General features: G+C 50.3%; 1 protein-coding gene across 6 annotated transcripts in view; it reads right to left on the reverse strand.

Annotated features, from left to right (window-relative positions):
• Positions 1 to 13,692, reverse strand: part of LOC140411055 (tyrosine-protein kinase Fyn) — a 431,995-nt gene that overhangs the window by 88,479 nt on the left and 329,824 nt on the right. For all 6 annotated transcript variants that reach the window (XM_072500049.1, XM_072500048.1, XM_072500045.1 and 3 more), the window contains 2 exons: positions 3,673 to 3,776; positions 1,248 to 1,397 (listed from right to left, as the gene is read on the reverse strand). In XM_072500049.1, the coding sequence (XP_072356150.1) occupies positions 1,248 to 1,397; positions 3,673 to 3,776 (254 nt within the window). The remainder of the gene's footprint in view (positions 1 to 1,247; positions 1,398 to 3,672; positions 3,777 to 13,692) is intronic.

Here is a 13,692-nt window from a genome sequence, read left to right on the forward strand (position 1 = left end):
TTCCTGTTTTTCTTTGTTCTTAGTATAGCTCCGAACCCAAGTGAGACTCCATAAGAGACTCTCGCGACATTACACTGTCGATTTGGATTGTATCTATTCTGAGTATTCCTAAAATATCCGCCATTGCATCTCTATTGACCTATCCATTAACGTTATTGCCAGTTCACTTTAGCTAGTGCTGCTTCCCTCCTCTCATAATTGCCCATAATTATGTTTCAAATACTAGTTTTGGACTGACTCTTCTCTCCCTCAAACTGGATGAAAAATTCAATCATGTTACGATCGCTGTTCCCCCGGGGGAAGCTTCACTGCTACTCCCAGCGATCAAGGGTCATTGCTTCACCATGAAGTTATCAATAACTCTCATCTAATTGCACAATATAGGGTAGACTCTGTCTACACCTCCCGTTGCCTTGGGAAAGTGGGCAGCATAATCAAAGACCCCTCCCACCCAGGTTATTCTCTCTTCCAACCACTGGGCAGGAGGTACAAAAGTCTGAGAACACATACTAACAGATTCAAAAACAGCTTCTTCCCCGCTGTTATCAGACTCCTGAATGACTCTCTTATGGACTGAACTGATTTCTCTACACATCTTCTCTTCCGAGTAGTACTGCACTCCTGTATGCTCATCCGATGCCAGTGTCTATGTATTTACATTGTGTATCTATTGTATGTCCATATTTTTGTCATGGAACAATCTGTCTTGACCGTACGCAGAACGATACTTTTTACTGTACCTTGGTACACGTGACAATAATTCAAATCCAATCCAATCCAATCCCAAGTCTAGTGTAGCCTGCTCTTTGCTTGGCTATTCTGAGAATCGAACGTGCTGTTCTAAGAATCTGACTCTAAAACACCCCCATGAACTCCTCCTCTGGGCTACCTTTTTGCATCTGATTTATCCAATCTACATGTAGCTTCAAATCCCCCATGATTATTGCTGTACCTTTCTGACAGGTTCCCATGATTTGTTCTTTGTACTAAGCCCTACCACGCGATTACTATTCGGCGACCGGTACACCCACTCATTAAAGTGACATCCCGCCTTTAACATTTCTCATCATTATCCTAACATCCTGGTTTCCTGAAGCCAGGTCATCCCTCTCTAGCATACGAATACCTTCATGTCTTTTTTCAGCAACACTCAATTTATTGATTTGTGTACGAAACACCTTATTATACCGTAAGTAAATTTGACTACAATGTGTCGTGGCCACAACCATACGGTGAAAATGTCTTACCTGCATAATGCTGAACCAACTGCTGCAGCGTTTCAAACTGGGCTCGGGTTGTTATATAATACCCACCATTATCCAGTTTGCGGATCTTATAGTGTTTAACGTGGTCTCCTTTCGTGTCATCCCAGTCTCGTATTGACAAAGAAAAGGCACCTGTATGCAGCAAACGACATGGCGATATTATTCGGCGCAGTGATGCACAGAATCACATTCCACGATGTCTTTTATAATCACAATGACGGGCTGATCACCTAGAAAGGCGTCTCATGCAAGGTCAGTTTCTCGCCGGTCCGGGGGGTGGGGGGGGAGAAAATCCACAGGGGCCAAAGTTGCCATTTACCAGACTGTCTGCCAGCAACAGCTGATGATACCGATCTTGGTTTTATTCATGAGCTCGTGTCTGGAGTTCCTGCCTTACACAAGCACGTGAGCACATAATTTTTTAAAAATAAATTTAGAGTACCCAATTCATTTTTTCCAATTAAGGGGCAATTTAGTGTGGCCAATCAACCTGCCCTGCACATTTTTGGGTTGTGGGGGCGAAACCCACACAAACACGGGGAGAATGTGCGAACTCCACACGGACAGTGACCCAGAGCCGGGATCGAACCTGGGACCTCGGCGCCGTGAGGCAGCAGTGCTAACCACTGCGCCACTGTGCTGCCCGCATGAGCGCATAATCAGTGCTACTTGAATTCTCGCTCATAATATTAACACGTTTACATGAACAACTTTTTAGTTGTTGCAAGCTCTGGTTGTTCATGTGCTCCGGGGATTCTAATCATACCGCTCATTTCCTCGGCAGCCCAATCACTGATAGGTGACTGTGGCGGTGAATTAATCAGCCAAGGCTACTCTGAAAAGAGATCACCAGGGACGGTCTGCAGTCCCAGCAGTGGCCACTGCTCCCATTTGGCACTGCTGGGGTTGGAAAGCCATTGGCGATTTGATTGTCCAGTAGTTTACGCAGATAATTGCCCGACAGCCGTAAGACCAGATCGTGGCATTGGCGGGTCAGCGGGGGGCGGGCTCCATCCAGTGACTTACTAGCTGGCAGGCCTCTGGGCAGCACGGTAGCATTGTGGTTAGCACAATTGCTTTACAGCTCCAGGGTCCCAGGTTCGATTCTGGCTTGGGTCACTGTCTGTGCGGAGTCTGCACGTTCTCCCAGTGTCTGCGTGGGTTTCCTCCGGGTGCTCCGGTTTCCTCCCACAGTCCAAAGATGTGCAGGTTAGGTGGATTGGCCATGATAAATTGCCCTTATTGTCCACAATTAGGAAAGCAAATGCAACATTCACATTCATGTTGAGAGGGCTAGAATACAAGATCAGGGATGTACTGCTGAGGCTGTATAGGCTCTGGTCAGACCCCAGTTGGCGTATTGTGAGCAGTTTTGGGCCCCATATCTAAGGAAGGATGTGCTGGTCTTGGAAAGGGTCCAGAGGAGGTTCACAAGAATGATCCCTGGAATGAGGAACTAGTCATCTGAGGAACGGTTGAGGACACTGGGTCTGTACTCGTTGGAGTTTAGAAGGATGAGGGGGGATCTTATTGAAACTTACAGGATACTGCGAGGCCTGGATAGAGTGGACGTGGAGAGGATATTTCCACTTGTAGGAAAAACTAGAACCAGAGGACACCTTCTCAGTTTAAAGGGACGATCCTTTAAAACAGAGATGAGGAGGAATTTCTTCAGCTTGAAGGCGGTGAATCTGAGGAACTCTTTGCCGCAGAAGGCTGTGGAGGCCAAATCACTGAGTGTCTTTAGGACAGAGATAGATAGGTTCTTTGTTAATAGGCGGATCAGGGGTTATGGGGAGAAGGCAGGAAAATGGGGATGAGAATAATATCAGCCATGATTGAATGTCGGAGCACTCGATGGGCCAAATGGCCTAATTCTGCTCCTATGTTTTATGGTTTGATCAGGAGGGTAATGAGGCAGCTACAAAGAATGTTTTGTAGGCACATCATTAGCTATACCCAGGTCCTACACTTCATATTTTCCCCCAGGTAGATCTGTCACAGCGAGAAAAATAAATATTTTATTTTCTACCAATTAAATCATGGGAATATATATTATTTAAATAAAGGGAAGAGAATGATTTATGCAGCATTTCATGATTGGAACAGTTTGGAGAGGGTTTTTTGCCCTTTGATTTGGGACCCCGAATTCGGGGTCCAGTAAGGGTGGCAACCCCAGGGTGCGTGGGGAAAACAGTCACCCGGCGGTGATTTTCCTCAAAATGACCAGAAGCCGGGATTGCGTCAAATGACAGGCCGACGGGAGGCCCTACAGCGTGGGAGGGAGGAGATGAAAACTGCAGTTCAGCTTGGGGTGGAGGGGGCAATAAATATTAAAAATGGAAGCAGCAGACAGGTCTCTATGGTGGAATGGGCAGCCCCCTGTCAAGGGGAGAAAATGCCTTACCTTTGGTGGTTTCACTTTCACGAATGAGGAAGGTTCCTCTGGGGTTACACACAGACAGAAGTTGCCTCTCAGCCTCTTTGCGGCCAAGTTTACCAAAGTACCACCTGTTAACAGAGACGATTTTATTATAAGCGCTGCGAAACACTGTACAGTCAAACATAAATATTCAGCGATTCAAATGAGTTTAATAAAAGATTGAGGACACTCCCAGACTCCTCTCTGATCCACGCCGCTGGGGAGGCGACCGGCCCCCAATTTGTCGGTCCTTAGCGGGCTTCCCTGCTGTATTATCCTCCCAAGTAAGGATTTTGTTTCCAGCAGGTCTGAACAAACGGGGGCTGGCGGCTTCCCGGGAGATCGAGCAGATTGGAGACTCGGGCTTCTGTCCTGAAGGAAGTCAATGTGGCGTTTGAGGTTTTTAACGTGGATCTCTCTCCGGGGAGTGGACCGGACATGTCAGGTAAGGCCTCTGGACTGGATGCGTTTTCCGTCGAATTTTACAGGAAGTATGTGGACCAGTTGGCACCATTGATAGTAGATATGTTCAATGATTCTTTGGCTCAGGGTTCATTGCCCAATGAACATTCGTAGGCCTCTATCTCCCTCATCTTGATAAAATGATAGGGACCCGGTGGAATGGTGATGATAACACGGGCTTTGGTAATGACTTTGCTCCCGTTCTCCCCAGTGAGGGATTGCTCAAACCTGGCGGTGATCTCTACTTTAAGTTTATGGAAACAGTTTAGGCAAAATTACAAGCTGAGCGCCGTGTCATTGTTGGCCCCTATCTACAGCAACCATTTGTTTGTGCTGTTGGGTCTGGACGCAATGTTTAAGTCGTGGGAAGGAAAGGACCTCGAGTATTTTGGGGATCTGTTCTTGGACGGACGTTTTGCCAGTTTGGAGGAGCTTTCGGTGAAATTTCAACCGTCAGGAGCACACTTGTTCCACTATTTCCATTATGCAATTTTGTCCAGAAGGCTTGTCCTACATTTCCCTTGATGCCACAACCCTCCTTGGTGGGGAAGTGTCTGGGTGGGGGAGGTGGGGAGGGGAGTATTTCAAATATTTACGGGCAGATTATGTCAATGGAAACAGTCGCATAGAACATACCGTGCAGAAGGAGGCCATTCGGCCCCTCGAGTCTGCACCGACCCACTTAAGCCCTCACTTCCACCCTATCCCTGTAACCCAATAACCCCTCCTAACCTTTTTTGGTCACTACGGGCAATTTATCATGTCCAATCCACCTAACCTGCACGTCTTTGGACTGTGGGAGGAAATCGGAGCACCCGGAGGAAACCCACGCACACACGGGGAGAACGTGCAGACTCCGCACAGACAGTAACTGTTATAACCTGCCTACTGACGATTGGCTGGGGACTAATGATTATCCCACAATCCTATGGGAGTATGAACTTCCCCAATGAGGGGGGCGGAGAAACTCCTACTATAAATAAGCTGGCCAGTCCAGGAACCAGGAGGAAGGAGTATGTAGCAAGGGAAGTTACTGCTACTGTTATGTATATATTGTTATAGTAAATAAACTTTATTATTTTGTATCCTTAAAACTCGTGCTGGATTCTTCGTGGCCCTTACAAAACTGGCGACGAAGGTAAAAGTGAATAGCTGTCTACATTGCTGAAGCCACCTCCCTGGATTTTTGTTGGATACAGGTTGGAAGTTGTTTTCTATTATACGATGCCTCTGTACGGACGTTTGGACATTTTTGATGCTGCGCTGGAAAGCTGGAACCAGTACACACAACGGATGCGTTACTATTTCCGGGCAAACAATATCACTGAAAACGAGCGCCAGGTGGTCATATTGCTCACCGCCTGCGGGCCGCATACGTTTGGGGTGATTAGGAGCCTTACGTACCCAGCTGCGCCGGACACCAAAACGTTTGACGAACTTGTGAATATAGTGGGGCAACACTTTAACCCAACCCCGTCCACGATAGTCCAGCGTTACCGGTTTAATACCGCTGAGAGGACCCCTGGAGAATCCCTTGCCGATTTTTTATCCAGGCTACGCGGGATTGCGGAATATTGTGACTATGGTGAGACCTTGTCAGAAATGTTACGCGACCGTTTGGTTTGCGGTATTAACAATGCGGCCACCCAGAGAAAGTTGTTAGCGGAGCCAACATTGACTTTTCAACAGGCAATACAAATAGTCTTGTCCCGAGAGAGCGCAGAGCGAGGAGTACAGGAGCTACAGGGAATGGAAGTGCATGCCTTGGGGCGCAACCCTTTCCGCCCAAAAACGTCCCCCCGCACTCCTGCGGTACCTTGGGCGAGGCAACGACCAGACCGACGCCAGTGGCCATCGGACATTCCTCCCCGAAGGGAGCCTTCTCCAGAGCCAATGGATGAGGAGCCATGTCCGTGTCAGACTTGTAGGCGCCGACCCCGTCGCGGACGGCGGTCCTGGGGACGCCAGAGGCGCCGTCGTTCCGACCAAAACTGGGACCAGCCCAGGGGCCGTAACTGGGACCAGCCCAGAGGCCGTACCTTCCATGTGGATGAACCTGCGGCGACCACTCCTGAGGACGTGGAGACGGAGGACGACTGCCTGCAGCTGCATTGTGTGGCAGCTCCCCGTGTGGCCCCCATTAAGGTGACAGTACGGGTCAATGGCCACCCGCTGGAGATGGAGTTGGATACTGGCGCAGCGGTCTCCGTGATCGCCCAGAGGACATTCGACCGCATCAAGCAGGGTATACAGACCCTTACATTAACTGACTCACAGGCCAGGTTGGCCACCTACACGGGGGGACCACTGGACATTGCAGGAACTACAATGACCCCTGTTGTCTATGGACGCCAGGAGGGGCGTTTCCCACTTATCGTAGTGCGTGGCCATGGGCCCAGCCTGTTGGGTCGGGACTGGTTGCGCCATTTGCGGTTGCAATGGCAGCACATCCTCCAAACAGTTTCTGGAGGGTTGACTGAGGTGCTAGGACGATACCCAGAGGTATTCCAGCCTGGTTTGGGGAAAATAAAAGGGGCCGTAGCCCGTATCCAAGTTGAACCAGGAGCCACGCCGCGCTATTTCCGGGCGCGCCCAGTGCCTTACGCTTTGCTCGAGAAGGTAGAAGGGGAGCTCACTCGTTTGGAGAGTTTGGGTATTATCAGGCCCGTCCGTTTTGATGACTGGGCAGCACCAATTGTACCAGTAATGAAGCCAGATGCCACAGTTCGCTTGTGTGGCGACTATAAACTTACAGTGAATACAGTTTCCCGACTCGACCGATACCCAATGCCTCGCATAGAGGATCTCTACGCGAAACTTGCAGGCGGACTCTCATTCACAAAATTAGATATGAGTCACGCCTACCTGCAGTTGGAGCTGGACCCTGCCTCCCGACCATATGTAACAATTAACACACACCGGGGCCTGTATGAATATACACGGTTGCCCTTTGGAGTATCCTCTGCCTGCGCAATTTTTCAACGTGTTATGGAGGGCATTTTGAGAGGTTTACCACGTGTGGCTGTCTACCTAGATGACGTGTTGATTACAGGGACGTCGGAGCAAGAGCATTTGGAAAATCTGGAGGCTGTCCTTAAACGCCTTTCGGAGGCTGGAGTCCGTTTACGTCACACAAAGTGCGTATTTCAGGCAAAAGAAGTAGTCTACCTAGGTTATCGGGTGGACCGCGAGGGTCTGCACCCCGTCGCAGAGAAGGTGCGTGCAATTCAACATGCCCCCACCCCGACTGACACTTCGCATCTTCGTTCTTTTCTCGGACTCGTAAACTATTACAGGAAGTTCCTCCCCAATCTGGCATCTACGCTGGCCCCGTTGCACCTTCTGCTAAAGAAAAATCACACCTGGGTTTGGGGTCAGCCGCAAGAAACCGCTTTCCGGCGGGTAAAGCAACAATTGTCGTCGTCTGGGTTACTAACCCACTATGATCCGGGAAAGCCTTTGCTCGTCACATGTGATGCATCCCCGTATGGTATTGGAGATGTCCTGTCCCACAAGATGGAGAACGGGGCCGAGCGACCGATAGCTTTCGCCTCCCGCACATTGACTGCAGCGGAGAAAAAGTACGCGCAGATCGAGAAGGAGGGCCTGGCAGTGGTTTTCGCGGTGAAACGCTTCCACCAGTATGTGTACGGCCGCCATTTCACTATCGTGACTGATCATAAGCCCCTGCTGGGACTCTTCAGAGAGGATAAGCCAATACCGCCCATTGCTTCTGCACGGATCCAGCGCTGGGCTTTGTTGCTTGCTGCATATGAGTATTCTCTGGAGCACAAACCAGGTACGCAGATAGCAAATGCCGACGCACTGAGCCGATTGCCTTTATCGACCGGCCCCATGTCGACCCCCACGACCGGTGAGGTGGTCGCAACCCTAAATTTTATGGACACCTTGCCTGTCACGGCATCACAGATCCATGAGTGGACCCAGACGGAGCCAGTCCTGTCAAAGGTTCGGCACATAGTCCTGTATGGTGGGCAGCATAGACAGCTCCCAGGCGAGTTGAGGGCATTTTCCTCCAAGCTGTCAGAGTTCAGCATGGAAGACGGCATCCTCTTGTGGGGGACGCGTGTGATTGTCCCGGAAAAAGGCCAGGAGCTGATATTATCAGACTTGCACAATGGGCATCCGGGCGTGACCAAGATGAAAATGTTGGCCCGGAGTTATGTCTGGTGGCCAGGCCTCGACACTGACATTGAGAAGGTGGCCCACAACTGCTCCATTTGCCAGGAGCATCAGAAGCTTCCGCCGGCCGCGCCCCTACATCACTTGGAATGGCCAGGGCGGCCTTGGGCACGCTTACATGCAGATTTCGCAGGCCCTTTTCAGGGATCCATATTCCTTCTACTAATTGACGCCCAGTCCAAATGGCTGGAGGTGCATAAGATGCAGGGGACGACATCCTGCGCAACAATTGAAAAAATGCGTTTATCATTTAGCACGCATGGTCTCCCCGAGGTGCTGGTCACGGATAATGGCACTCCATTCACGAGTGAGGAGTTTGCTAGGTTTACAAAGACGAACGGCATCCGCCATATCCGCACTGCCCCTTACCACCTGGCTTCAAATGGGTTGGCAGAGCGTGCAGTGCAAACATTCAAAAGAGGCCTAAAGAAGCAGTCTTCCGGATCAATGGACACGAGACTGGCTCGGTTTTTGTTTACGTACAGGACCACCCCCCATACAGTGACTGGGGTAGCTCCCGCAGAACTCCTAATGGGCCGGAGACTTCGCACCCACCTTACTATGGTCTTCCCGGACATTGGCGCAAAAGTACGCCGCACACAAGAACGGCAGGGACCGGGATTGTCTCGGCATCGTCCGATTCGGCAGTTTGCGCCCGGTGACCCAGTATTCGTGCGGAATTTTGCTGGTGGTGCCCAATGGGTTCCTGGTGTAATCTTTCGCCAAACGGGCCCTATATCGTACCAAGTGCAAGCCCAGGGTCGTCTCCAGCGAAAACATGTAGACCACGTCCGGTCCAGAAGATCATCCCCGCAAAAGATTCCCCGCCCCCGGAGCTCAGTTCAACAGCGGCAAAGACCAGAAACAAGGGAAGGTAGTCCTCCAAATCTTCCACTGGTGCCTCACTCGAAGCCTGCGCAGGTCGTGACGGGACCGAATGGGGATAGAGACGCTGACATGACGGAGGCAGCAGACTCTGACTCCGAGATGAATCCGAGGGGGAATCCTCGGGTCCACAGGCCGTGGATGTACAACCGCGCCGTTCATCACGGAAGCGCCGGTCTCCGTCTCGTTATAAGCCGCCTGATCCAGCGCCGCGTGCAAATGGCGTCCGGCCTGCGGCCAAACGAGTTCGACGCCTTCCTACGGTGGATTCCTTGGACTTTGTGGGGGAGGGATGTTATAACCTGCCGACTGACGATTGGCTGGGGACTAATGACTATCCCACAATCCAATGGCAGTATGAACTTCCCCAATGAGGGGGGGGCGGAGAAACTCCTACTATAAATAAGCTGGCCAGTCCAGGAACCAGGAGGAAGGAGAAGGTAGCAAGGGAAGTTACTGCTACTGTTATGTATATATTGTTATAGTAAATAAACGTTATTATTTTGTATCCTTAAACTCGTGCTGGATTCTTCGGGGCTGGGAGGTAAGTCAACCTTTAAAAGCACTTGTCTTTGCAGGGGCAGGCCAGTCGATTTCGGCGGCGGGAGAACAGCTGGTGAGTGGTGAGTCAGTTTCAGCGGGAGCATTGCGGAAGGAGGTTGCTGGGAGGTAAGTCAACCTTTAAAAGCACTTGTCTTTGCAGGGGCAGGCCAGTCGATTTCGGCGGCGTGAGAACAGCTGGTGAGTGGTGAGTCAGTTTCAGCGGGAGCATTGCGGAAGGAGGTTGCTGGGAGGTAAGTCAACCTTTAAAAGCACTTGTCTTTGCAGGGGCAGGCCAGTCGATTTCGGCGGCGGGAGAACAGCTGGTGAGTGGTGAGTCAGTTTCAGCGGGAGCATTGCGGAAGGAGGTTGCTGGGAGGTAAGTCAACCTTTAAAAGCACTTGTCTTTGCAGGGGCAGGCCAGTCGATTTCGGCGGCGGGAGAACAGCTGGTGAGTGGTGAGTCAGTTTCAGCGGGAGCATTGCGGAAGGAGGTTGCTGGGAGGTAAGTCAACCTTTAAAAGCACTTGTCTTTGCAGGGGCAGGCCAGTCGATTTCGGCGGCGGGAGAACAGCTGGTGAGTGGTGAGTCAGTTTCAGCGGGAGCATTGCGGAAGGAGGTTGCTGGGAGGTAAGTCAACCTTTAAAAGCACTTGTCTTTGCAGGGGCAGGCCAGTCGATTTTGGCGGCGGGAGAACAGCTGGTGAGTGGTGAGTCAGTTTCAGCGGGAGCATTGCGGAAGGAGGTTGCTGGGAGGTAAGTCAACCTTTAAAAGCACTTGTCTTTGCAGGGGCAGGCCAGTCGATTTCGGCGGCGGGAGAACAGCTGGTGAGTGGTGAGTCAGTTTCAGCAGGAGCTGAGAATTTTTCTTTTTATTTTATTTTAAATTAGTTTTTTTTTAGGCGGGAACAGGAAGTCGACCCGCGGACGTCTGGGAAGACCCTCCCCAATAAATTCTGGTGGAGAGGAAACCCGAGACACTACACGTGTAGTGTCTCCCACCCGCCCTCCTCCTCTAACCTAATAATAACACCCATTGGTCTGAGGTAAGTACCATATTTTATTATATTATTATTATTTTTTAGCCAGATCTTGGTAGAAAGTTAGAGGAATGGCAGGGAAGGGAGTGCAATGTTCCTCCTGCAGGATGTTTGAGGTGAGGGATGCAGTTAGTGTCCCTGCTGATTTTACCTGCAGGAAGTGCTGCCATCTCCAGCTCCTCCAAGACCGAGTTAGGGAACTGGAGCTGGAGTTGGAAGAACTTCGGATCATTCGGGAGGCAGAAGGGGTCATAGATAGCAGCTTCAGGGAATTAGTTACACCAAAGATTGGAGATAGGTGGGTAACTGTAAGAGGGACTGGGAAAAAACAGTCAGTGCAGGGATCCCCTGCGGTCGTACCCCTGAGAAACAAGTATACCGCTTTGGATACTTGTGGGGGGGACGACTTACCAGGGGTAAGCCATGGGGTACGGGCCTCTGGCACGGAGTCTGTCCCTGTTGCTCAGAAGGGAAGGGGGGAGAGGAGCAGAGCATTAGTAATTGGGGACTCTATAGTCAGGGGCACAGATAGGAGATTTTGTGGGAGCGTGAGAGACTCACGTTTGGTATGTTGCCTCCCAGGTGCAAGGGTACGTGATGTCTCGGATCGTGTTTTCCGGGTCCTTAGGGGGGAGGGGGAGCAGCCCCAAGTCGTGGTCCACATTGGCACCAACGACATAGGTAGGAAAGGGGACAAGGATGTCAGGCAGGCTTTCAGGGAGCTAGGATGGAAGCTCAGAACTAGAACAAACAGAGTTGTTATCTCTGGATTGTTGCCCGTGCCACGTGATAGTGAGATGAGGAATAAGGAGAGAGAGCATTTAAACACGTGGCTACAGGGATGGTGCAGGCGGGAGGGATTCAGATTTTTGGATAACTGGGGCTCTTTCTGGGGAAGGTGGGACCTCTACAGACAGGATGGTCTACATCTGAACCGGAGGGGCACAAATATCCTGGGGGGGAGATTTGTTAGTGCTCTTTGGGGGGGTTTAAACTAATGCAGCAGGGGCATGGGAACCTGGATTGTAGTTTTAGGGAAAGGGAGAATGAGAGTATAGAGGTCAGGAGCACAGATTTGACATCGCAGGAGGGGGCCAGTGTTCAGGTAGGTGGTTTGAAGTGTGTCTACTTCAATGCCAGGAGTATACGAAACAAGGTAGGGGAACTGGCAGCGTGGGTTGGTACCTGGGACTTCGATGTTGTGGCCATTTCGGAGACATGGATAGAGCAGGGACAGGAATGGATGTTGCAGGTTCCGGGGTTTAGGTGTTTTAGTAAGCTCAGAGAAGGAGGCAAAAGAGGGGGAGGTGTGGCGCTGCTAGTCAAGAGCAGTATTACGGTGGCGGAGAGGATGCTAGATGGGGACTCTTCTTCCGAGGTAGTATGGGCTGAAGTTAGAAACAGGAAAGGAGAGGTCACCCTGTTGGGAGTTTTTTTATAGGCCTCCTAATAGTTCTAGGGATGTAGAGGAAAGGATGGCGAAGATGATTCTGGATATGAGCGAAAGTAACAGGGTAGTTATTATGGGAGACTTTAACTTTCCAAATATTGACTGGAAAAGATATAGTTCGAGTACAATAGATGGGTCGTTTTTTGTACAGTGTGTGCAGGAGGGTTTCCTGAAACAATATGTTGACAAGCCAACAAGAGGCGAGGCCACGTTGGATTTGGTTTTGGGTAATGAACCAGGCCAGGTGTTGGATTTGGAGGTAGGAGAGCACTTTGGGGACATTGACCACAATTCGGTGACGTTTACGTTAATAATGGAAAGGGATAAGTATACACCGCAGGGCAAGAGTTATAGCTGGGGGAAGGGCAATTATGATGCCATTAGACGTGACTTGGGGGGGATAAGGTGGAGAAGTAGGCTGCAAGTGTTGGGCACACTGGATAAGTGGGGCTTGTTCAAGGATCAGCTACTGCGTGTTCTTGATAAGTATGTACCGGTCAGACAGGGAGGAAGGCGTCGAGCGAGGGAACCGTGGTTTACCAAGGAAGTGGAATCTCTTGTTAAGAGGAAGAAGGAGGCCTATGTGAAGATGAAGTGTGAAGTTTCGGTTGGGGCGATGGATAGTTACAAGGTAGCGAGGAAGGATCTAAAGAGAGAGCTAAGACGAGCAAGGAGGGGACATGAGAAGTATTTGGCAGGAAGGATCAAGGAAAACCCAAAAGGTTTCTATAGGTATGTCAGGAATAAGCGAATGACTAGGGAAAGAGTAGGACCAGTCAAGGACAGGGATGGGAAATTGTGTGTGGAGTCTGAAGAGATAGGCGAGATACTAAATGAATATTTTTCGTCAGTATTCACTCAGGAAAAAGATAATGTTGTGGATGAGAATGCTGAGCCCCAGGCTAATAGAATAGATGGCATTGAGGTACGTAGGGAAGAGGTGTTGGCAATTCTGGACAGGCTGAAAATAGATAAGTCCCCGGGACCTGATGGGATTTATCCTAGGATTCTATGGGAGGCCAGGGAAGAGATTGCTGGACCTTTGGCTTTGATTTTTATGTCATCATTGGCTACAGGAATAGTGCCAGAGGACTGGAGGACAGCAAATGTGGTCCCTTTGTTCAAAAAGGGGAGCAGAGACAACCCCGGCAACTATAGGCCGGTGAGCCTCACGTCTGTAGTGGGTAAAGTCTTGGAGGGGATTATAAGAGACAAGATTTATAATCATCTAGATAGGAATAATATGATCAGGGATAGTCAGCATGGCTTTGTGAAGGGTAGGTCATGCCTCACAAACCTTATTGAGTTCTTTGAGAAGGTGACTGAACAGGTAGACGAGGGTAGAGCAGTTGATGTGGTGTATATGGATTTCAGCAAAGCGTTTGATAAGGTTCCCCACGGTAGGCTATTGCAAAAAATACGGAGGC

The sequence above is a fragment of the Scyliorhinus torazame genome, chromosome 4 (genome assembly GCF_047496885.1).
Source record: "Scyliorhinus torazame isolate Kashiwa2021f chromosome 4, sScyTor2.1, whole genome shotgun sequence".
In the NCBI taxonomy this organism is placed as follows: Eukaryota; Metazoa; Chordata; class Chondrichthyes; order Carcharhiniformes; family Scyliorhinidae; genus Scyliorhinus; species Scyliorhinus torazame.